The following is a 22,995-nucleotide window of genomic DNA, read 5'->3' on the forward strand; positions in this document are numbered from 1 at the left end:
TGTATAAGACAGTAGTTTTGGAATTGTTAGTTAGATTACTTGTTGGTTATCACTGCATTGTCGGAACTAGAAGCACAAGCATTTCGCTACACTCGCATTTAACATCTGCTAACCATGTGTATGTGACAAATACAATTTGATTTGATTTGATTTGAGGGTGCAACTATTTGAATTCAATATGTAAAGACAACTTTCATTGAGTGCTGATTCTTCTCTTTCACGCAAATGTAGCATGCATGCATTATGTATCATAGCTACAGTCTACTATTCTGTCGGAACCTTCTGTTTCATGTTGTGGGTCATAGTTTGGATTCAGCTGGGAAGCAGTTGTAGAAGATATCCACATAAGGGAGACAGAGGCTTGGATTCCAACAGTCTGATTCTCTCTCCACTTTGGTTCTCTCTCACTATTTGAATGAAGCTTCCCCTCCATGTGTAGCCTTGTGTAACTCAGAAAAATCTCTACCTTTCACTCTGCTAGACTCCCTAAGATAATTTAGTATCTCCCCATTATATTAGACAATAAACTTCCCCATACTAGCCTCAGGACAGAGGACTAGTCCTTACTTCCAGGCTAATACATTATGTTGAATTCTCTAAATTATGAGATATGTCTTTACCTGATAGTCTTTTTGTGGGACAGAAACAAGCTTTCATAAGAACCACTCATCTCCGTCCAAGAAAATTAATTCACACTACAAGATACTGTACTGTAAAGTAACCAGCAGAGAGCAGCATGCACATACCAACCAGCCATTTACTGAGTCTTCAATCACTGTGTGCTGTATCCTGTATTCATAATATTTCCATATCATAGAGGCTATGTTCTTGGATATGGCACTTTGTGTATATGTGTCTCTGTCTGTATGTGTGTGGTGAAAGGAGAGAAAGGGAAAAATAAAGAGAAATAATGGCTGGAAGACAGAAGCGAGTGTGTGTGTGTGTGTGTGTGTGTGTGTGTGTGTGTGTGTGTGTGTGTGTGTGTGTGTGTGTGTGTGTGTGTGTGTGTGTGTGTGTGTGTGTGTGTGTGTGTGTGTGTGTGTGTGTGTGTGTGTGTGTGTGTGTGTGTGTGTGTGTGTGTGTGTGTGTGTTCTGAGCAGGGAGTTGTCCTGCAGATTTGTCTCTTTTCATTCCCCTTTTATGTCTCAAGCCCTGAGCTAGTTCTATCTTTCCACACATCCACTTGTCTCCTTCCATCCAGGTTGCCCCTGGTAACGAGGGTGAAATACAACCAGACGTCATTCAGGCAGGGGGGGAGGGGAGAGAGAGATGGGAAAAGAGAAATGGAGAGAGAGAGAGGGCAATATAGAATAGAGAGAGGGAGGAAGAAGGGAGAGAGATAAAGAGAAAGAGAGAGAAATAGACACAAGGAAATGGAGGGACAAGTAGATCATGTAATCTTATGTGAAGTTAATGTGACAAAACTACACATGTGAAAACATGATCACGTGATCAAGTATTCCAAAAACATGTGATTTTCTACATGACATCATTTGTTTTTTCTGTAAGGGTGCAAACACAATGCAGTATTGATAGACCACAGGCTATAGTTAAAACAACCATTGCTTCCCATTCATCAACATTAGTTAACTGAAAACTGTTGTTGATGAACGATCATTAATGAAATTCAACTGAGGCTGCAGTGTACCACTACCTAGCTGACTGACAGACTACTGTAGCTTTAAAGGGGCAATCAGCTGTTGCTACATCAACTTTTGGACATAAAAATGAATGATATGTACCCATTGATTCTTGAAGAATAGAACTTATAAATGTGTAATGAGCTTAGTTCATCTGTCGTACCCCATCATAACCCAAAATACATGTTTGTTTCACTCCGATGTTTGTAAACAAATGTAATGTAAATAAACAGCCTCAAAACGGCATCAAAACCGTCATTCCTTGAATTTGAGTGTGGTTAAATATCTCATGCCCCATAACTCAGCTTTTTACATAAACGGACGTGATTTTGTATTGTTTCTACTGCTGATTGCCTCTTTAAAACACTTTCCAAGTCGTGATGTCTGTTGGTCTGTTGTAATGACACTGTTTGGCCTGAAGGTGGTGGCTGTATAGACTCTCATGGGCATCTGCAAACCTGAGTTAGTGTTGAGGAAGATGAAGATGATAATGATGATGGTGATGATAGTGGTTGCAATGCTGATGTTGATGAAAGTCATGACTATGGGGTTATCATAAGGAGGAGGAGATAGAGATGGAAGATGAGTGTACAGTACTGACTACACAAGACATTTCCTGCAGATCTTAACATATCAGTGTGCTTTCATAATTGAAATCCTTTACGTAGACTATACTTCCTTGCTAATTCAGACCTGTATAATAAACTGCCCTGATCTGCATGAAACATAGTCAGTAATACACCACTGGTGTTCTAGACTGAAAGTGATTATGTCATTTCCTGTTATATTCGGAGTGTATCTGCCTTTCCCTGAGTCATTTCTCTCTGTAAATAGCCTGTAAGAGGAGGATGGACGCAAGGCCGCATACCTAAGTACAGTGAAGAGGTAGATGAGAGGTTGAATACTGTGTACTCCTCGCTTTGATAAACAGTACAGTTTACACATCCACAGAAGCAGAGGGTATATAGAATATCACATGAGAAATACCCACACACTGTGTACACACCATGCTCCAAGAGATGTGGTTGAAAAGATGCTGGATGAAACGCTCTGAGCATTGAAAGAGTGGTGGATATTATTTTTCTTCTCATGATACACATAGCAGCTAGTCTCAATGACAAGGTTAAAGATGAATCCAGTTGTTCTTTCCCAGATCCAAGAGGTTGCTGTAAGACTTTAGAAATGCCAGTGTTCCTACTGTGTTCATGAATTTGTATTAGGATTTTGTTTTGGCATTATTTTGGCATTTGTAATGCACACATTTAATCATTGAATTCATAAATGTTACTTGTATTTCATGATTTGAAACTGAAGTGAATGAATATTGCATTCCATTTTCAAATTCAATTAAAATGTAATTGAATATTTAATAACAATATTTATATATTCAGTTTCAATAGGGTAGATATTGCATTCATTGTCTGCATATCAAGCAATCATTTCAAGTTGATAAAAGTTTAATATATTAAACCTTTCAGATGCATTCAGATCAGTGGTTATTTTAGCATGTAAATCTTGGTGGGGCAAATTCCCCCAAATATTTGTTTATGCATGCCAGCAAAGCATCAACACAACACTAAACAATATATTAATTGAACTATAACGGTGTGAAACGGTGCCCACAAACTGTTAGGGTCTACATAAAGCTGTCCCAACAGCAGAGCTTCATTTTTAAGCACCATGGAGTGAATTCTTACCCTGCTTCACCTGGCTATCAGCAGAGCCTTGTGAGGTCCTGAGCCTTGTCTGGCAGCGAAACAGTTCATTCAGCCTCATTTACTGCCTTTGTAAAAGAAACATGGCTGACAAATGTGGTTTCTATTGACAATTGAGATGTACAAACTATGGCATAAGGGAACGATGAGCAGATAAGAGGCAATCTGTAATTTTGATTAAGACATTAAAGAGCGAGCCAAGATGGATGTAGTCGGTATAACTATTTGTTCAGCACTTTTGAAATGTACAGCGACATAATTCAGAACAAAGGCCGTTCTTATAGTATTCTCCCTGTACACGTCAGAACCGGAGGATAAGTAAAGGGGGCATATAAGCAGACAATGAAATCTCTTACAATATTCAGTGATGACATTTCTCTAAAACAGCATATAGGCTATATGTGCACCACCAAGTCAGAACAGTAGGCTAAGTTATGAGGGGAAAGGGACCAAATTACTAGGGTGAGGCACATGGGCTACTAACAGCTTAATTCACTTATTATTACTTTCTTATCTACAGTTTACATATCTCCCTGGCATATTACATAATTTATGCAGCAGCATACTAACATTTTGGGGACTTGTTGTGCACAGCAACACTTGAACAGAAAGGTTATCCTTTTAATCTTGGAAAGAGACCCTTGATATAGTAAATAGTAAAAAATAAAGAAAAACCCTTGAATGAGTAGGTTTGTCCAAACTTTTGACTGGTACTGCCCCACCATCCCTTAATGACAGGTCGACACTGAATCAGATTTGATTTTCAAATTTCAGATTCAAAACCAGAGACAACATCCTGGTACTTTTCCAGCCAGGAAAAATAAGGAGAACGGATAGAATCAAACGCAGGGTTTTTCAACTATATTCTCATGGAGGCCAAATTGTGGTTTCCGTGACACTCCCTTCTAACGTGTCCTGCACGGGCTGTGATCATCATAGAGAGGAACTCCAGGCATGTTCCAGAGAGTCTTACACGGACCCAAACCGGCTGCGCGTGTGCGCCATCGTGCATACATTTATTTTATCCCCCTACACCAAACGCGATCACGACACGCAGGTTAAAATATCAAAACAAACTCTGAACCAATTATATTAATTTGGGGACAGGTCGAAAAGCATTAAACATTTATGGCAATTTAGCTAGTTAGCTTGCACTTGCTAGCTAATTTGTCCTGGGATATAAACATTGAGTTGTTATTTTACCTGAAATGCACAAGGTCTTCTACTCCGCCACTTAATCCACAGATAAAACGGTCAACCGAATCATTTCTAGTCATCTCTCTTTCTTCCAGGCTTTTTCTTCTCTTGACTTTATATTGCGATTGGCAACTTTCATAAATTAGGTGCATTACCGCCACTGACCTCGTTCATCATTCAGTCACCCACGTGGGTATAGCCAATGAGGAGATGGCACGTGGGTACCTGCTTCTATAAACTAATGAGGAGATGGGAGAGGCAGGACTGACGATCTGCGTCAGAAATTGTCACACCTTGGTCTTAGTGTTTTGTGTTTTCGTTGATTGTTTGGTCAGGCCAGGGTGTGACATGGGTTTGTTTTGTTATATTTCGTATTGGGGTTTTGTGGTTATTGGGATTGCGGCTGAGTAGGGGTGTTGTATGGGCTTGGCTGCCTGAGGGGGTTCTCAATCATAGTCAGGTGATTCTCGTTGTCTCTGATTGGGAACCGTATTTAGGTAGCCTGGGTTTCGCTTTGTATTTCGTGGGTGATTGTTCCTGTCTCTGTGTAGTTTCACCAGATAGGCTGTAATTAGGTTTCACATTCCGTTTGTTGTTTTGTATTTTTCAGTTATTTTTCATGTATCGCTATTCTTTCATTAAAGATCATGAGTAACCACAACGCCTCATTTCGGTCCGACTCTCTTTTGACAAACGAAGAACGCCGTTACAGAAATAGAACTGATTTCTCTTTTAGCCCTCGACAACGCAGATGCTCGTTGGCAGTGTGGGTTCAATAATTGAATAACATAGATTTCTAAATTAATTTTGCAACGTCAGCAGTGTGGTTAGCCTGTTAGCTTTCCAGAATGGGGTCATAATAGTTTATAGCCAAAAAGGTTTGGTTCAAACGCTAGAGCCCTGTTCATAAAAAAATGAAACATGCCACATTGGCTTCAGAAACTGCGAGAAGCTTATATTTATCACAGAGATGATAAATATGTATATACTGTATTCTATACCATCTACTGCATCTTGCCTATTCCGCATGCCATCCATATTTATATGTACATATTCTATTCATCCTGTAAGGTTCTGCTTTTCTTTTCTTAGTCAAACTTGTGTTCTTTTTCTTTGTGTTCTGGAACGTAGCCCTGTCTTTCATTGATTTCACCTGTGTTCGTTTCTCAGCTGGTCTCATCAGCTCCCTATTTAGTTCAGTTCTTTCTGTTTGTATGGTTGTGAGGTATTGTTTGTTTTTGTTTGCCTACCTGTGTTTGACCACGATTCTTACCTTCTGCGAAGGCTTAATAAACATCTGCCGCGCTCTGTGTGAATCTACACCTTTTTCTCCCTGAGTATTCATTACACATCCCTTTACATTTGTGTGTATAAGATAGTTGTGAATGTTAGATATTACTGCATAGTCGGAACTAGAAGCACAAGCATTTTGCTACACTCACATTAACATCTGCTAACCATGTGTATGTGACCCTTTGGAATTACCTGGATTTCTGCATAAATTGGTCATCAAATTTGATCTGATCTTCATCTAAGTCACAACAATAGACAAACACAGTCTGCTTAAACTAGTAACACGCAAACAATTAGATGTTTCCATGTGTTTATTGAACACACCGTGTAAACATTCACAGTGCAGGGTGGGAAAAGTATGTGTACCCTTGGATTTAATAGCTGGTGGACCCTCCTTTGGCAGCAATAACTTCAACCAAAATGTTTCTGTAGTTTCAGTTCAGCAGTATACTTGGGATGTCTGATGTGAACCGCTCTCAAGGTCATGCCACAGCATCTCAATCAGGTTGAGGTCAGGATTCTGACTGAGCCACTCCAGAGCCATATTTTCTTCTGTTGAAGCCATTATTTTGTTTATTTACTTCTGTGTTTTGGGTCGTTGTCCTGTTGCATCACCCAACTTCTGTTGAGCTTCAATTGGCAGACAGAGAGCCTTACGTTCTCCTGCAAAATGTCTTGGGAACTAGGTTTTCCGTCGATGATAGCAACTTTAGTATAATCTGTCCACAGAATATTTTGCCAGTAGCGATGTGGAACATCCAGATGCTCTTTCGCAATTTTTTACAGAGATTTCTGTTAGTCTTTAGCTGACACTCTAGTATTCTTCTTAACCGCATTGAGCATTCTACGCTGTGCTCTTGCAGTGATCTTTGCAGGACGGCCACTCCTAGGAAGAGAAGCAACAGTGCTGAACTTTCTCCATTTTATAAACAATTTGTCTTACCGTGGACTGATGAACATCAGGGCTTTTAGAGATACTTTTGTAACACTTTCCAGCTTTATGCAAGTCAACAATTCTTCTGAGATCTCTTTTGTTTGAGGCATGGTTCACATTAGGCAATGCTTCTTGTGAATAGCAAACTCAAATTTTGTGAGTGTTTTTTTTATAGGGCAGGGAAGCTCTGACCAACATCTCAAATCTAATCTCATTGATTGGACTCCAGATAAGGTAACTCCTGACTCCAATTATCTTTATGAGAAGTCATTAGCCTAGGGGTTCACATACTTTTTCCAACCTATACTGTGAATGCTTAAATTATGTATTCAATATAGACAATACAAATATGATACTTCGTTTGCTATTAATTAAAGCACACTGTGTATGTCTATTGTTGTGACTTAGATGAAGATCAGATCAAATTTGATGACCAATTTATGCAGAAATCCAGGTAATTCCAAAGGGTTCACATACTTTTTCTTGCCACTGTAAATATCGAAATTGAATATTCAATTAAATAGAAATTACATTTGAAATAAAAGTTACATTTATAAATTCAATGATTAAATTTGTGCATTACAAATTCAATAACCTAATGCAAATTCAAAATGATTGAATTCAACAAAAAATTATGTTGCTGCTGAAATCGCTCCATTGTGTACAGGAACACAGTAAACTAGATATGGGTTTGCTCATACAGATTGGCTTGTGGAGGACAGTGAGGTCAGGCTCAACATTGCTGGGTAGAGATGGGGTCAGAGAAATGGATTCATATTATGGCCTCTTCATTTATCTATTTCACTACCTGTTCTCTCCACTCTCAATGGTTGGAAACCTGGTTCTGTAGAAGAATGGAAGAACATAAGAATAGCGAATCACTTTGAGCCTACGCAAGATATCCAACAAGGCTATAAATGTTGATCAGTGGAATAAAGGAGTGTGTTTTTCACTGGATACTGGCATACTGAGATGCATAATGGATACATTATTACAGTTTAACACCATTAGGGCGTCACCTTTTTTATGACAACTATTTGAAGATGACATTGCTTAAGGTTAAGGCAGTCACAATTCCTGAATAGCAAAGATAAAGTCACTGTGGTAAGGGAAGAGAACCAGTAGTGGAGTGATTTGAGACAGCCTTTTTCTAGGAGCTATGTGAGAGATGACATCAGCTCTCCTTTAATGTTGAGCTCATCAGTGCAAGGGTGAAACTCAATAGTCTGAAGAGAATTCCTCTCCTTGTCTTCTCCCCGGGCAGGTGAAAGCAAGTTCATTATCAGACATCCACCTGGTGAAGCACCCATCTATAGTGTAGGGGTAAGGGGTCCATTTGGAATGACTAACACAGCCACTTTGGATACACACTCAAAATGCTTCACCTATATTTATTTAGCGGTGGCAGGCTGCCTCTGCCAAATCTTGGTCGCTACTCCCAAAAATATGATATTAAAAATAAAAGTAATTTTTTCCTCTGGGTGGTAAAACATTTTCAGGATAAACATAAACAACTAAAACAAAATATGAATTATGTAGAAAATATAATGGAGCAATATATTGTTTAAATAAGATCATCTTTGAGAATAACTAAACAGCCAGGGAGAATCTAAAATTCAAATAATGTCATGGCATGGGGCTGCCATTAATTTTGTTATAATGTTTGAGTCACTCAGATAGCATAAGAACATGGCATAAGCCATGGCAAAATGTGTATAATTGCAGGAAATGATAATGAACAAAAATATAAACGCAACATGTAACAATTTCTAAGATTTTGCCAAGTTACAGTTCATATAAGGAAATCAGTCACGTAAAATAAATAAATTAGGCCCTAATCTATGGATATCATAGACTGGGTAGGGGCACAGCCATGGGTGTGCCTGGGAGGACATAGACCCACCCATTCGGAAGCCAGGCCCAGCCAATCAGAATGAGTTTTTCCTCACAAAAGGGCTTTATTACAGACAGAAATACTCCTCAGCACCACCCCCTACCTTTATCTGACGATCCCGCAGGTGAAGAAGCCGGATGTGGAGGTACTGGGTTGGCGTGGTTATATGTGGTCTGCGGTTGTGAGGCCGGTTAGACGTACTAACATATTCTCTAAACCGGCTTATGGTAGAAAAATATACATTAAGTTCTCTGGCAACAGCTCTGGTGGAGTTTCATGCAGTCAGCATGCCAATTGCACGCTACCTCAAAACTTGAGACATCTGTGGCATTGTGTTTGGTGGCAAAACTTAGCATTTCAGAGTGGCCTTTTATTGTCCCCCGCACAAGGTGCACCTGTGTAATGACCATGCTGTATAATCAGCTTGTTGATATGCCACACCTGTCAGGTTGAAGGATTATCTTAATAAAGTATAAAATACTCACTAACAGGGATGTAAACAAATTTGTCTGGGATATTTTATTTCAGCTCATGAAACATGCAACACTTTACATGTTACGTTTATATTTTTGTTCAGTGTAATTTAGCACAGAAAAATGGTTAATTAACTACAATGGCCATAATGCATTGCCCACCTACTTGTCCGGTATATGTTTCTTTCGACGCCTTCTACGTAAAAGAGACATAAGATGGTGTGTTCTAGAGCGATAGAGCAGTTGGTTCGCAAGGTATCTCAAACTGAAAACACATGATCTAAGTCAGTGTTTCCCAAACTCGGTCCTCGGGACCCCAACGGGTGCACATTTTTTTTTTAACCCTAGCACTACACAGCTGATTCAAATAATCAACTAATCATCAAGCTTTGATTATTTGAATCAGCTGTGTAGTGCTTGGCAGAACCAAAACATGAGGTCCCGAGGACTGAGTTTGGGAAACACTGATCTAAGTGATTGATAGTTGGTATTCAGCAGTCATAAAAGTATGCTTTATTTACTTTGAAGAACTACTAAAACAGTGATTTTGTCAGACAGCATAGCCAGCAGCTCTATAGAGATGAGATGATGACTTTGAATGAAATTATAAAGTCATCAAATAAAACAAATATATAATACACAACAACTGAAATATTTTCTTAAAGTCATGTGAATAAATTATGGTGTTAAGCAGTATGGGCAGTCATTGTGTTGTTACAGAATTCAACCCACATAATGCAATTTTTTGGGTCGAAAACCGTGATTCTTTTTTAATAATCGAACCAAACTGCACTAATCGACCTCAAAAAGCACTAACTGCTCAGCACTATTTGGGCATGAGTTAACAGACTATACATTTTTAAAAGTGTGATTTTCACTGGACAATTACTTTAAAACTACACACAATGGGGCTGAGAGGAAATTTGCTTTCAAACTGATTTTATTTATCTTGGCCCCATAGCAAAATGTGTAGAATTGCAGGAAATTTGATTTTAAACAGAACATTTTGTCTCTGCGGCCAGGAGGGCCTAAAAAATATTTGGTCGGAGACTGCAGCATTTGCCAGGGCCACTACCACGCCACCCCCTATGATGACTTTGCCACTGCTGCTGGAAAAAAATCCTAATGGAAACATTACACTCAAACACACACATTCCCAGCAATACATTTTTTTTATTTAACTAGGCAAGTGTCGGAATGAGACCAAGGTGCAGCGTGATAGGCCTACATTTTGAATTTATTAAATGAACACCAAAAAAAACAAGAAAGAATAAACGACTCGTAAAGTATTGTAGCGCTAAACCAGAAACAAACAAAAACAAGATCCCACAACAGAGAGTGGGAAAAATGACTGCCTAAGTATGACTCCCAATCAGAGACAACGATAGACAGCTGCCTCTGATTGGGAACCATACTGGGCCAAAAACAAAGAAATAGACACCATAGAATGCCCACCCCAAAACACACCCTGACCTCACAAAGTAGAGAAATAAAACGGCTCTCTAAGGTCAGGGCGTGACAGCAAGTCAATTAAGAACGAATTCTTATTTACAATGAAGGCCTGGCAAGAGGCAAAAGGCCTCCTGTGTTGGGACGGCGGCTGGGATAAAAAACAATGTAAGACAAAACAGACAACGCAGACAAGAAGACATTAGCAACAGCACAAATACAACAGCAAACAAACTGTGGATGTGTGTGCGTGCGTGCAGGTATGTGTGTCGTGTGTGTGTGAAGTAAACAGCGTGCTTCCTTGCAATGCAAACTAGTGACATGGGGTAACAAATAGAAACAACTACATGTCTCAACAACCTGTTCATCTATTTGTCCTTTGAACTCTTCCAGGGACACCAGGTACTGGGGTTTTAGGTGGGCTCGGAGGGAATTCAAGACCAGGGGGCTGTGTAATGAAAGGACCACCCTGCATCCGATTGGTGACTTCCCACTGAAGCTAAGCAGGGTTGGTCCTGGTCGGTCCCTGGATGGGACACCATAAGCTGCTGGAAGTGGTGTTGGAGGGCCAGTAGGAGGCACTTTTTCCTCTGGTCATTTAAAAAAAATCTCAATGCCCCAGGGCAGTGAAATAGGGACATTTCCCTGTGTAGGGGTGCCGTCTTTCAGACGTAAACTGGTGTTCTGACTCTGTAGTCACTAAATGATCCCAGGACACTTATCGTAAGAGTAGGGGTGCTAACCCTGGTGTCCTGGCTAAATTCCCAATTTGGTCCTTGTACCATCATGGCAACCAAATCATCCTTAGATTCCAATATGCTCATTCATCCACCCTCCTCTCCCCTGTAACTATTCCCCAGGTCATTGCTGTAAATTAAATGGTGTTCTCAGTCAACTTACCTGGTTAATAAGGTAAAATAAAATGCTTGGTTCTAATTTTCCCGACTCTTAATAAAACAAGATAGAGATTTGAGCTTGTATGTGTTTTCAGTTCAAGTGTCACACCCTGACCATAGTTTGCTTTGTATGTTTCTATGTTTTGGTTGGTCAGGGTGTGAGCTGGGTGGGCATTCTATGTTACATGCCTAGTTTGTCTAGTTCTATGTTTGGCCTGATATGGTTCTCAATCAGAGGCAGGTGTTAGTCATTGTCTCTGATTGGGAACCATATTTAGGTAGCCTGTTTGGTGTTGGGTTTTGTGGGTGATTGTCCTTAGTGTCTTGATGTCCTTGGTCTGTGTGTATGTGCACCAGTATTAGGCTGTTTCGGTTTTCGTTACGTTTATTGTTTTGTAGTGTTTGTATTTAGATTCGTGTTGCTTCAGTTGAATAAACATGGATCGCAATCTACACGCCGCATTTTGGTCCTACTCTCTTTCCCATACAGAAAACCGTTACATCAAGCTAGAATAGAGGATAGTTAAAATGGCAGTTTTCCTGAAATGGCCTTCTAAATAGCAATGTACCAGTGTTTGAGCCTGCATGTTGCAAGTAATGTCCACCCAACAGCATTGTTGATATCACAATGTTGAGATGGACGTCTCTGATTGGTGACAAATGAAGGGCTGCATGAGTCAAGAGGCTTCAGTGTAGAGCTTGAGGCTTGTACATACATTGTAGTCCAATACAGAGTACAATGAATCAACTATTTTCTGGTGGCAATGGAAAAACAAGCTTTGTGCTGGTAATAAAACCCCAAATGCAGCTTGAGTTTCCTGACAAAGTTCTTTACATGGGTGGTGAGGCTGAACTTCTTATCCACCCAAACTCCCTGATACTTGTACGTTTTGATTTGCTCTATAGACTGTGATTCCAAGGTAGTGATTACATGGTTTCCATATTGTTTAGTATTGGAGAAATACCAAGCATTTTGTTTTAGAGGAATTCAGAACAAGTTTGAAATCGTACAGATTATTTTGAATCATGTTAAAAGGTGTCCGATATACTACCATCTGCCTTAACACAATGAGTTCGATTTGACAGGTCGTTCACAAACCACTCCAGAGCATGACCACTATTCCCAGCACACTTCAGTCTCTGCACCACGGCAGTCCACAGTGTCAAACACCAAGTCTATAAATACAGATACACAATGCTGCTTCCTGTCCATGGCACTGTGAAAATCATTTAAAACCTCCAAAATTGCTGTGACAGTTCTGTGGCCAGACCAGAAACCCCATCGCAAACCACTCAGCCATAAGCTGCTCATTGACAAGGAACTCCAATACCTTTGCCAGAATAGACAACGTAGATATGGGCCAATAGTTATTCAGTAGAGTGGGATCACCTGCTTTCAAAAGAGGTAGGACAAACACTGATTTCCACAACCTCATTACATTCTAGGGTGAGGTTAAAGATGCATGTTAAAGGGGAATCAATGTCTGCCTCTAATTGTAGTAGTCAGGGGTCTAGATCATCAGTGCCACTGGAGGGCTCTACACTTTCAGGGCTCTACGCACCTCTGAGACAGAGAAGGGCGAGAAGGAGGACCTGGTGAAGGAGTGCTAGGGAGTGTCAGGTCATTTCACAGGGAGCTCATGTTGACCTTTAAACCTATCAAATAATCCACCTGCATACAGCAAACGTTGCTTAAAAGAGTAACCAGCTGTGAGGTAACCAGCAGTTGTTTAGAGAGCTGTGCATTTTGTTTTGTACTCTAAACCTTTCACTTGCAAAAATGTGGAAGGATTATTCAGATGATTTGTAGTGGTCTGCTTTCAGCTGTCGGTCATAGCCACACCCTGATTCTGAAGGCATTTAAACGCCATCCAATCATCAGCTGAATCAGAGCTTCTCGCTGTAGCCCACACAGCATTCTGTTTCCTTGATTTCTGCTAGATCATCTGAGAACCAACAAGGGTTGTCTCTGCCCTTCATTCTGTATTGTTTAAAAGTGGCATAACACACTCCTGCCCTGATTCACTAATGAGAGTTCTGTTTTTAGTGGGCTGAGCGTTACTCAATGGTTACTCAATGGTTACTCAATAACTAATGTGTGCTTTTAGTTCTGTCTGCTGCACCAGCTAACAAGTGATCCAGGAATAGCCTATGCCTTTCATTCTCATTTCTCTGTTTGCACACATACATACACTGAATGTACAAAACATTAGGAACACCTTCCTAATATTGAATTGCACCCCCTGTTGCCTTCAGAACAGCCTCAATTCGTCGGGGCATGGACTCTACAAGGTGTCAAGTTGTTCCACAGGGATGCTGGCCTATGTCGACACCCACAGTTGTGTCAAGTTGGCCGGATGTCCTTTGGGTGGGGGACCATTTTTGATATATATGGGAAACTGTTGAGTGTGAAAAACCCAGCAGCGTTGATGTTCTTGACACAACCGGTGCACCTGGCATACCCTGCTCAAAAGCGCTTAAATCTTTTGTCTTTCCCATTCACCCTCTGAATGACACACATCTACAGAGACCTGGCAGTGTGGTGCAAGGACAACAACCTCTCCCTTAATGTGAGCAGGACAAAGGAGCTGATCGTGGACTACAGGAAAAGGCGGGCCGAACAGGCCCCCATTAACATCAACGGGCTGTAGTGGAGCGGGTCGAGAGTTTCAAGTTCCTTGGTGTCCACATCATCAACGATCTATCATAGTCCAAACACACCAAGACAGTCGTGAAGGGGGCACGACAAAACCTTTTCCCCCCCAGAAGATTGAAAGGATTTGGCATGGGTCCCCAGATCCTCAAAGTTCTACAGCTGCACTATCAAATCAAATGTATTTATATAGCCCTTCGTACATCAGCTGATATCTCAAAGTGCTGTACAGAAACCCAGCCTAAAACCCCAAACAGCAAGCAATGTAGGTGTTGAAGCACGTTGGCTAGGAAAAACTCCCAAGAAAGGTCAAAACCTAGGAAGAAACCTAGAGAGGAACCAGGCTATGAGGGGTGGCCTGTCCTCTTCTGGCTGTACCGGGTGGAGATTATAACAGAACATGGCCAAGATTTTCAAATGTTCATAAATGACCAGCATAGTCAAATAATAATAATCACAGTAGTTGTCGAGGGTGCAGCAAGTCACTACCTCAGGAGTAAATGTCAGTTGGCTTTTCAAAGCCGATCATTAAAAGTATCTCTACCACTCCTGCTGTCTCTAGAGAGTTGAAACAGCAGGTCTGGGACAGGTAGCACGTCCGGTGAACAGGTCAGGATTCCATAGCCGCAGGCAGAACAGTTGAAATTGGAGCAGCAGCACAGCCAGGTGGACTGGGGACAGCAAGGAGTCATCATGCCAGGTAGTCCTGAGGCATGGTCCTAGGGCTCAGGTCCTCCGAGAGAGAGAAAGAAAGAGAGAATTAGAAAGAGCATATTTAAATTCACACACGACACTGGATTAGACAGGAGAAGTACTCCAGATATATATACTCCATCGAGAGCATCCGGACCGGTTGCATGACCGCCTGATATGGAAACTGCTGGGCATCTGACCATAAGGCGCTACAGAGCGTAGTGCCTACGGCCCAGTACATCACTGGGGCCAAGCTTCCTGCCACCCAGGACCTATATAATAGGCAGCCCATAAAATTGTCAGAGACTCCAGTCACCCAAGACATAGACTGTTTTCTCTGCAACCGCATGGCAAGAGCACCAAGTATAGGACCAAAAGGCTCCTTAACAGCTTTTACCCCCAAGGCACAAGACTGCTGAACAATTAATCATATGGCCACCGGACTATTACATTGACCCCTCCCTCCATTTGTTTTGTACACTGCTGCTACTCGCTGTTTATTATCTATACATAGTCACTTCACCCCTACCTACATGTACATATTACCTCTAACCTGTACCCCCCCACACACACTGACTTGGTACCGGTACCCACTGTAAATAGCCTTGTTATTGTTATGTTGTTACTACACTGTTGGTTAAGCGCTTGTAAGTAAGCATTTCACGGTAAGGTCTACACTTGTATTGGAGTGGATTTAACAGGTGACATAGCTTTCACTCATGTGCATACACCCATACATATGTATACTGTGTACACAGTCTTCCCCACAGTCTGTCAGACAAACGTCATAACACAGACACTTGCTCTTTCTGTCTTCTTTGTCTCTGTCTTTCTCTCACTCAATCACACACTCTCCTTTCTCCTCCCTGATCATATTTTACACACACACTATACACCTCTACTCGTTCTGATCATGTTCCTGCTCTTGGTCTCACACACCCTCCCCCTGCGTCAGAGCAGAATTTCCTAGGCTGCCAATGCGGAGCTTAGGAAGAGATGAGGGGAAAGGAGAGCTGTAACAGTGGTAGTGCTGTACTGGGCTCTGACGTGCCGCTCTGCACTGCGCTGAGCTGCTCCACTCCGCTTTCCTGGATTATTAGCACACAGACAGCCTGCAGACATCAGTCTACACCAGGCTCTGCAAGACACCGGAGGGAGGCAGAGTAGGGCTAGATTGGGCTGTTGCACTGGACTCAACTGGACTTGCTTACCCGGCTGGACTGCACTGGACTAGGTCTCTACCATACTGGACTGGACTGGGTTACTGCACTGGACTAGATCTGCACCATACTGGACTGGACTGGGTTACTGCACTGGACTAGGTCTCTACCATACTGGACTGGACTGGGTTACTGCACTGGACTAGGTCTGCACCATACTGGACTGGACTGGGTTACTGCACTGGACTAGGTCTCTACCATACTGGACTGGACTGGGTTACTGCACTGGACTAGGTCTGCACCATACTGGACTGGACTGGGTTACTGCACTGGACTAGGTCTGCACCATACTGGACTGGGCTGTACCCATCTGTTCTACAGGGCTTTGTCGTATTGAGCTGGACCAGACTGGGCTGCATTGGACCAGGCTGCATCTAAGCTGGGAAAGACTACTGGAAAATAAGGAACCCCCCCTTCACTCTCCTCCCCCCATCCCTCCTTCTTTCTCTCTGTCACGCCTTCTTAGCAGCACCTCTCAGTGCTCTCCAGCAGAAGAACAGAACCGACCTGAACGCATCCATCCATCCGTCAACCGGAGGAAGAGAGAGACAGAAAGAAAAAAAGTGAGGAGTCTTTTTGCAGGAAATACATTTATTTTTGTTCAGTAAAAAAACCTAAAAGTGGACTAGGGGAACGATTTTGGATTGGAGATTTGCCTGGTTGTTTAGCTTTTCACATTTTAGCAGACTGCTGTGGACGGCCACTAGCTGTTCCAGACTGTTACTGGCTGTTATCTACGGTCTCCAGTGCTTGTGGACTGTGGCGCACGGTCGTCCAGGTTGACTGACTGCATTCGGCTGTTTCTGGTGGTGGTGGGGGTGTACCCGTGGCGGGTATGGCCCAGCAGGCTGGTGTTGGGGTGGGGGTTGACACCCTGGCAGTGCCCCCCATGGCTAAACATATCGGTCTGAACGAGGACCTGGTGAAAATCCTGAGAGAGAATCTGCTTCAGCCAGAGAGGACCCGTGGCCACCGCCGTTCACCGTCCTCCATCTCCCCCCGCCTCTCCCCCCGGAACTCTCCACGCCTGCTCCGCCGCATGATGATCAACAACAGCAACCACAAAAAAAGGAGGTTCACCGTCGCACACACATGGTGAGGGAATGGAGGCACTGCAGAAGGGCTAGTAGATCTGCTGTTAAGCTTATGGACTTGAAAGGGTGTGTTTGTTTGTGTGTGTGTGTGTGTGTGTGTGTGTGTGTGTGTGTGTGTGTGTGTGTGTGTGTGTGTGTGTGTGTGTGTGTGTGTGTGTGTGTGTGTGTGTGTGTGTGTGTGTGTGTGTGTGTGTGTGTGTGTGTGTGTGTGTGTGTGTGTGTTTCACACTGTACCCAACCTTCAAGGGTAAAAACACTGTGTATGTGTGTGTATGTGTGTGTGTCTTATGCTAATGCCCAACTTTAAAGGGCTTGTGTGTAGGAAACGTACTCTGTTTGGGTGTGAGAGTAGATAAGCTGTTTGAGTATTAAGTTCTCTTCCTTGTTGGTTCTTTGTTTTAAATGTGCCTGGCCTGACACACTGAATGTGTGTGTGCCTGTGTATGTTTGTGTGTGTATGTTGTCAGCAGTTATAAACAGAACGGTCAGCTGATGATTAAGGTGAGTTGTCCCACACAGCTGTTTAGTAGTAAACCGTGTCTCACCTTGTCAACATAATTGCCATTACAAGTCATAACATCCATGTCACTGTGTGTTTGTGCGTGCGTGTGTGTGTGTGTGTGTGTGTTTGCGTGTGTGTGTGTGTCTGTGTGTGCGCGAGCGCGAGAGAGAGATTGTGAATTGGGGGAATACAGTAAAAAGAGTGAATAAAAATGTGTTTTGTTATTAAAGAACCTGGCTGACAGATGGCTTTATGTTTTAGCCAACTCCCCTGTCCTGCCATAGCCTACATGTTATAAACAATGCTATTCACCTTCATGTTTTTGATACGTCTCCTCTTCCATCACCTAGTGGGTGTGGAGCTGCAGTTGCTGAATAAATTAGTGTCCTATCTATCCCTGTCTGCCTCCCACGCCATTTACCTTCCCATCATCCCTCCCTCCTCTCTCTTCTCTTTCTCCCTCATTCCACTTCTCCCACCCCATTCCCGCTCTCATCCATGGAACCTCTCCAAGCCATCTTTTATGTGATTAAAATCCCATATATTCCACATTTCACCATCCTTTCCCATGTTCATCTTTTTCTTCACCATATCCCCCGCCTCTTCATTCCCCTTCTCTCCTCTTCCTTTTCCCTCCCGACCCCCCCCTCTTCTCCCGTTCCTCCCCATCTCTGCTCTCTCTCCCTTGTTTTCTAAATGTGAATAAACTAATTAAGAGGTGAGTGGTATTTGGGAGCTCTAGCCAGGCTTTGCTAATGCGTTCCTCAGCTTTTCCCCATCTTGAGAGAGAATTAATTAATCCTGCCTTCATCCATTTGGTTACCTATCATATTTTAAAGGCCTCACCCAAAATGCCACCCCCCCCCCCCAGTGGTCTCCCAAACTCATCACTACAATGCTAGTTTTACAGTCCATGTTTTTTTGCAATGGTAAAAGTGTTTGCTCTAAATAGTCTGCAATCAGCCAGTCTGCAATAATATAATGATGTCATTAAATGTGATGAACATCAATGTCCTGAATTACTCCAACGCTTCTGCTAATTATATGAAACATTTGCATAACAAACATATGGGTTGATGATCATTAATGTCCTCTGCATGAACTTAATCAATACAGTAGTGATTTTGTTAATTATGCAACGCTTGATGTTAGAGTCACAGGCAATAAATAATACTCAAAGATCATTGTGGACCATAGGCCTACTCAGGCTGCTGAGATCATGGGGATGAGGAAACCAGTGATGTTCCATGAGAAAGAAACCATTCAATAGATATTGAATTGGAGATGGTACTCATCAATGTTTCTGATCCATATAGTATAGGTGCAGTTGAAACTGAGATGATTCTGGTCTGTTCTCCCAGATTGAGTTGATACTGAGATGATTCTGGTCTGTTCTCCCAGATTGAGTTGATACTGAGATGATTCTGGTCTGTTCTCCCAGATTGAGTTGATACTGAGATGATTCTGGTCTGTTCTCCCAGATTGAGTTGATACTGAGATGATTCTGGTCTGTTCTCCCAGATTGAGTTGATACTGAGATGATTCTGGTCTGTTCTCCCAGATTGAGTTGTTACTGAGATGATTCTGGTCTGTTCTCCCAGATTGAGTTGTTACTGAGATTACATTTACATTTACATTTAAGTCATTTAGCAGACGCTCTTATCGATGATTCTTGTCTGTTCTCCCAGATTGAGTTGATACTGAGATGATTCTGGTCTGTTCTCCCAGATTGAGTTGATACTGAGATGATTCTGGTCTGCTCTCCCAGATTGAGTTGATACTGAGATGATTCCTGTCTGTACTCTCAGATTGAGATGATTCCTGTCTATTATCTCATATTGAGATGATTCCTGTCAGTATTCTCAGATTGAGATAATTTCTGTCTGTACTTCCAGATTGAGATGATTCCTGTCTGTACTCTCATATTGAGATGATTCCTGTCTGTACTCTCAGATTGAGATGATTCCTGTCTGTACTCTCAGATTGAGATGATTCCTGTCTGTACTCCCAGATTGAGATTATTCCTGTCTGTTCTCTCAGATTGAGATGATTCCTGTTTGTATTTCCAGATTGAGATTATTCCTGTCTGTACTCTCAGATTGAGATGATTCCTGTCTGTACTCCCAGATTGAGACGATTCCTGTCTGTTCTCTCATATTGAGATGAATCCTGTCTGTACTTCCAGATTGAGATGATTCCTGTCTGTTCTCTCAGATTGAGATGATTATTGTCTGTACTCCCAGATTGAGATGATTCCTGCCTGTTCTCTCATATTGAGATGAATCCTGTCTGTACTTCCAGATTGAGATGATTCCTGTCTGTTCTCTCAGATTGAGATGATTATTGTCTGTACTCCCAGATTGAGATGATTCCTGCCTGTACTCTCAGATTGAGATCATTCCTGTCTGTACTCTCAGATTGAGATGATTCCTGTCTGTACTCCCAGATTGAGATGATTCCTGTCGTACTTCCAGATTGAGATGAATCCTGTCTGTACTCCCAGATTGAGATGATTCCTGCCTGTACTCTCAGATTGAGATCATTCCTGTCTGTACTCTCAGATTGAGATGATTGCTGTCTGTTCTCCCAGATTGGGATGATTCCTGTCTATTATCTCATATTGAGATGATTCCTGTCTGTATTCTCAGATTGAGATGATTTCTGTCTGTACTCACAGATTGAGATGATTCCTGTCTGTTCTCTCAGATTAAGATGATATCACGCCTGCTGTGATGTGACAAGAACCCTCTCCAGCCACAAGACAAACAATCTCAGCTCCTCAAAGATAAATGGCTTTGATTCAAAATGGCCTTGAAATGTGTGGTGTGTGAGTGTGTATTCATGTCCGTACATTTGTATTCATGCGTAAAAATGTGTGTGTCTGCTTGGGCTGAGTGTGTGTGTGTGTGTGTGTGTGTGTGTGTGTGTGTGTGTGTGTGTGTGTGTGTGTGTGTGTGTGTGTGTGTGTGTGTGTGTGTGTGTGTGTGTGTGTGTGTGTGTGTGTGTGTGTGTGTGTGTGTGTGTGTGTGTGTTCGCTGCCCTGGCCCCCCAATGGTGGAACAAACTCCCTCACGACGCCAGGACAGCGGAGTCAATCACCACCTTCCGGAGACACCTGAAACCCCACCTCTTTAAGGAATACCTAGGATAGGATAAGTAATCCCTCTCACCCCCCCCCCTTAAGTTTTAGATGCACTATTGTAAAGTGACTGTTCCACTGGATGTCATAAGGTGAATGCACCAATTTGTAAGTCGCTCTGGATAAGAGCGTCTGCTAAATGACTTAAATGTAATGTAATGTAAATGATGTGTGTGTGTGTGTGTGTGTGTGTGTGTGTGTGTGTGTGTGTGTGTGTGTGTGTGTGTGTGTGTGTGTGTGTGTGTGTGTGTGTGTGTGTGTGTGTGTGTGTGTGTGTGTGTGTGTGTGTGTGTGTGTGTGTGTGTGTGTGTACAGTAGAATGTTGTGTGCGTGTCTGCTTGGGCATGTGTGCGTTTATGTGTGTGTATACAGTAGAATGTTGTGTGTGTGTCTGCTTGGGCATGTGTGCGATGATGTGTGTACAGTAGAATGTTGTGTGTCTGTGTGTCTGTTCGAGCATGTGTTCGATTGTGTGTGTATACAGTAGAATGTCGTGTGTGTGTCTGTTTGGGCATGTGTGAGATTGTGTGTGTATACAGTAGAATGTCAGGTTGAGAGGAGTGTGAGTAAGGTGCCGCGAGCAGTAATTGCTCACAAGTCACGACTCAGGATTCTGACTGATATGGAGAGAGACAGAAAGAGAGAGTGGGGAAGAAGAGAGAGAGTGTGAGGTAGAGGAGTGAGAGAGAGGAGAGAGAGAGTGAGAGAGAAGAGAGGGAGAGAGTGTTATTGTTGTGTAGCATGGAGTTGTGTCATGGTGTGTGAGAAATAACAGAATAATAATACTACTATTTCTCTTTCCTGGGCCTTAGTGACAGAGATGTATTGCTCTTACTAAAAGGGGTGGAAATAATTGCCGTGATGAAAAGTGAATGGATTTTTTTTACTAAACTCATTTCAAAGCCACATTGTTACTGTGCTGCAGTTACATTTGGAATTTGAATATGCTATTTGACTTTACTCAATACACTGCAAATATAAAAGGTACAGTGAAAAGAAAGAAGGGATTTCGACGATTGTATGGAGGGCATAAAAACTGTATTCGGATATTATTCAGACCCCTTGACTTTTTCCACATGTTGTTATGTTACAGCCTTATTCTAACATGGATTAAATCATTTTCCCCCTCATCAATGTACTCACAATACCCCACAATTCATTTTGTCTCATTTCTACAAATGGAAAAACTGAAATATGACATTTACATAAGTATTCAGACCCTTTACTCAGTACTTTGTTGAAGTACCTATGGCAGCGATTACAGCCTTGAGTTTTCTTGGGTTTGACGCTACAAGCTTTCCACATCTGTATTTGGGGAGTTTCTCCCAATCTTCTCTGCAGATTCTCTCAAGCTCTGTCAGGTTGGATGGGGAGTGTTGCTGCAAAGCTATTTTCAGGGCTCTCCAGAGATGTTCGATCAGGTTCAAGTCTGGGCTCTGGCTGGGCCACTCAAGGACATTCAGAGATTTGTCCCAAAGTCACTCCTGTGTGCCTTCGCCCCAGTCTGAGGTCCTGAGTGCTCAAGGATCTCTCTGTACTTTGCGTCATTCATCTTTTCCTCGATCCTGACTAGTCTCCCAGTCCATGCTGCATCCCTACAGCATGATGCTGCCACCACCATGCTTCACCGTAGGCCTTGGTCACGTCCCTGACCAAGGACCTTCTCCTCCGATTGCTCAGTTTGGCCATCTCTAGGAAGAGTCTTGGTGGTTTCAAACTTCTTCCATTTTTAAGAATGATGGAAGCCACTGTGTTCTTGGGGACCTTCAATGCTGTAGAAATGTTTTGGTACCCTTCCCCATATATGTGCCTCTCTGAGCTTTATGGACAATTCCTTCGACCTCATGGCTTGGTTTTTACACTGACATGCACTGTCAACTGTGGGACCTTATAAAGACAGGTGTGTGCCTTTCCAAATCATGTAGATTGATAAGGGGAAGAGAAAACAAATCCATAGAATAAGGCTGTAACGTAACAAAATGTGGTCTGAATACTTTCTGAATGCCCTGTAGGTAGTAAGGATAAATGTGTGTACCCCATAAGTAGAGTTGCAAAATTCCAGTAATTTTCCCACATTTTTAGAAAAAAGGTGCCATCTAGAAACAAAGTGTACTTCGGCTGACCCCATGGGAGAGCCCTTTGAAGAACAATTTTTTGTTCCAGGTAGTACCCTTTTGAGTTCCATGTAGAACCCGTTACACAG

The 22,995-nt window shown here is 42.3% G+C and overlaps 1 protein-coding gene across 2 annotated transcripts in view; it reads left to right on the forward strand.

Moving 5' to 3' along the window:
* The window catches only part of LOC124034504 (cAMP-specific 3',5'-cyclic phosphodiesterase 4D-like), a 337,787-nt gene that overhangs the window by 94,125 nt on the left and 220,667 nt on the right, over window positions 1-22,995 (forward strand). Inside the window, exon 1 of one of the 2 annotated variants that reach the window (XM_046347780.1) lies at window positions 16,023-17,152. The exons of the other annotated variant lie outside the window; for it this stretch is intronic. Coding sequence (XP_046203736.1) covers window positions 16,893-17,152 — 260 coding nt within the window. The 5' untranslated portion in view covers window positions 16,023-16,892. Of the gene's footprint in view, window positions 1-16,022; window positions 17,153-22,995 lie in introns of those variants that run through there. 2 annotated transcript variants of the gene reach the window in all.

This window comes from Oncorhynchus gorbuscha, linkage group LG04, assembly GCF_021184085.1.
Source record: "Oncorhynchus gorbuscha isolate QuinsamMale2020 ecotype Even-year linkage group LG04, OgorEven_v1.0, whole genome shotgun sequence".
NCBI lineage: Eukaryota > Metazoa > Chordata > Actinopteri > Salmoniformes > Salmonidae > Oncorhynchus > Oncorhynchus gorbuscha.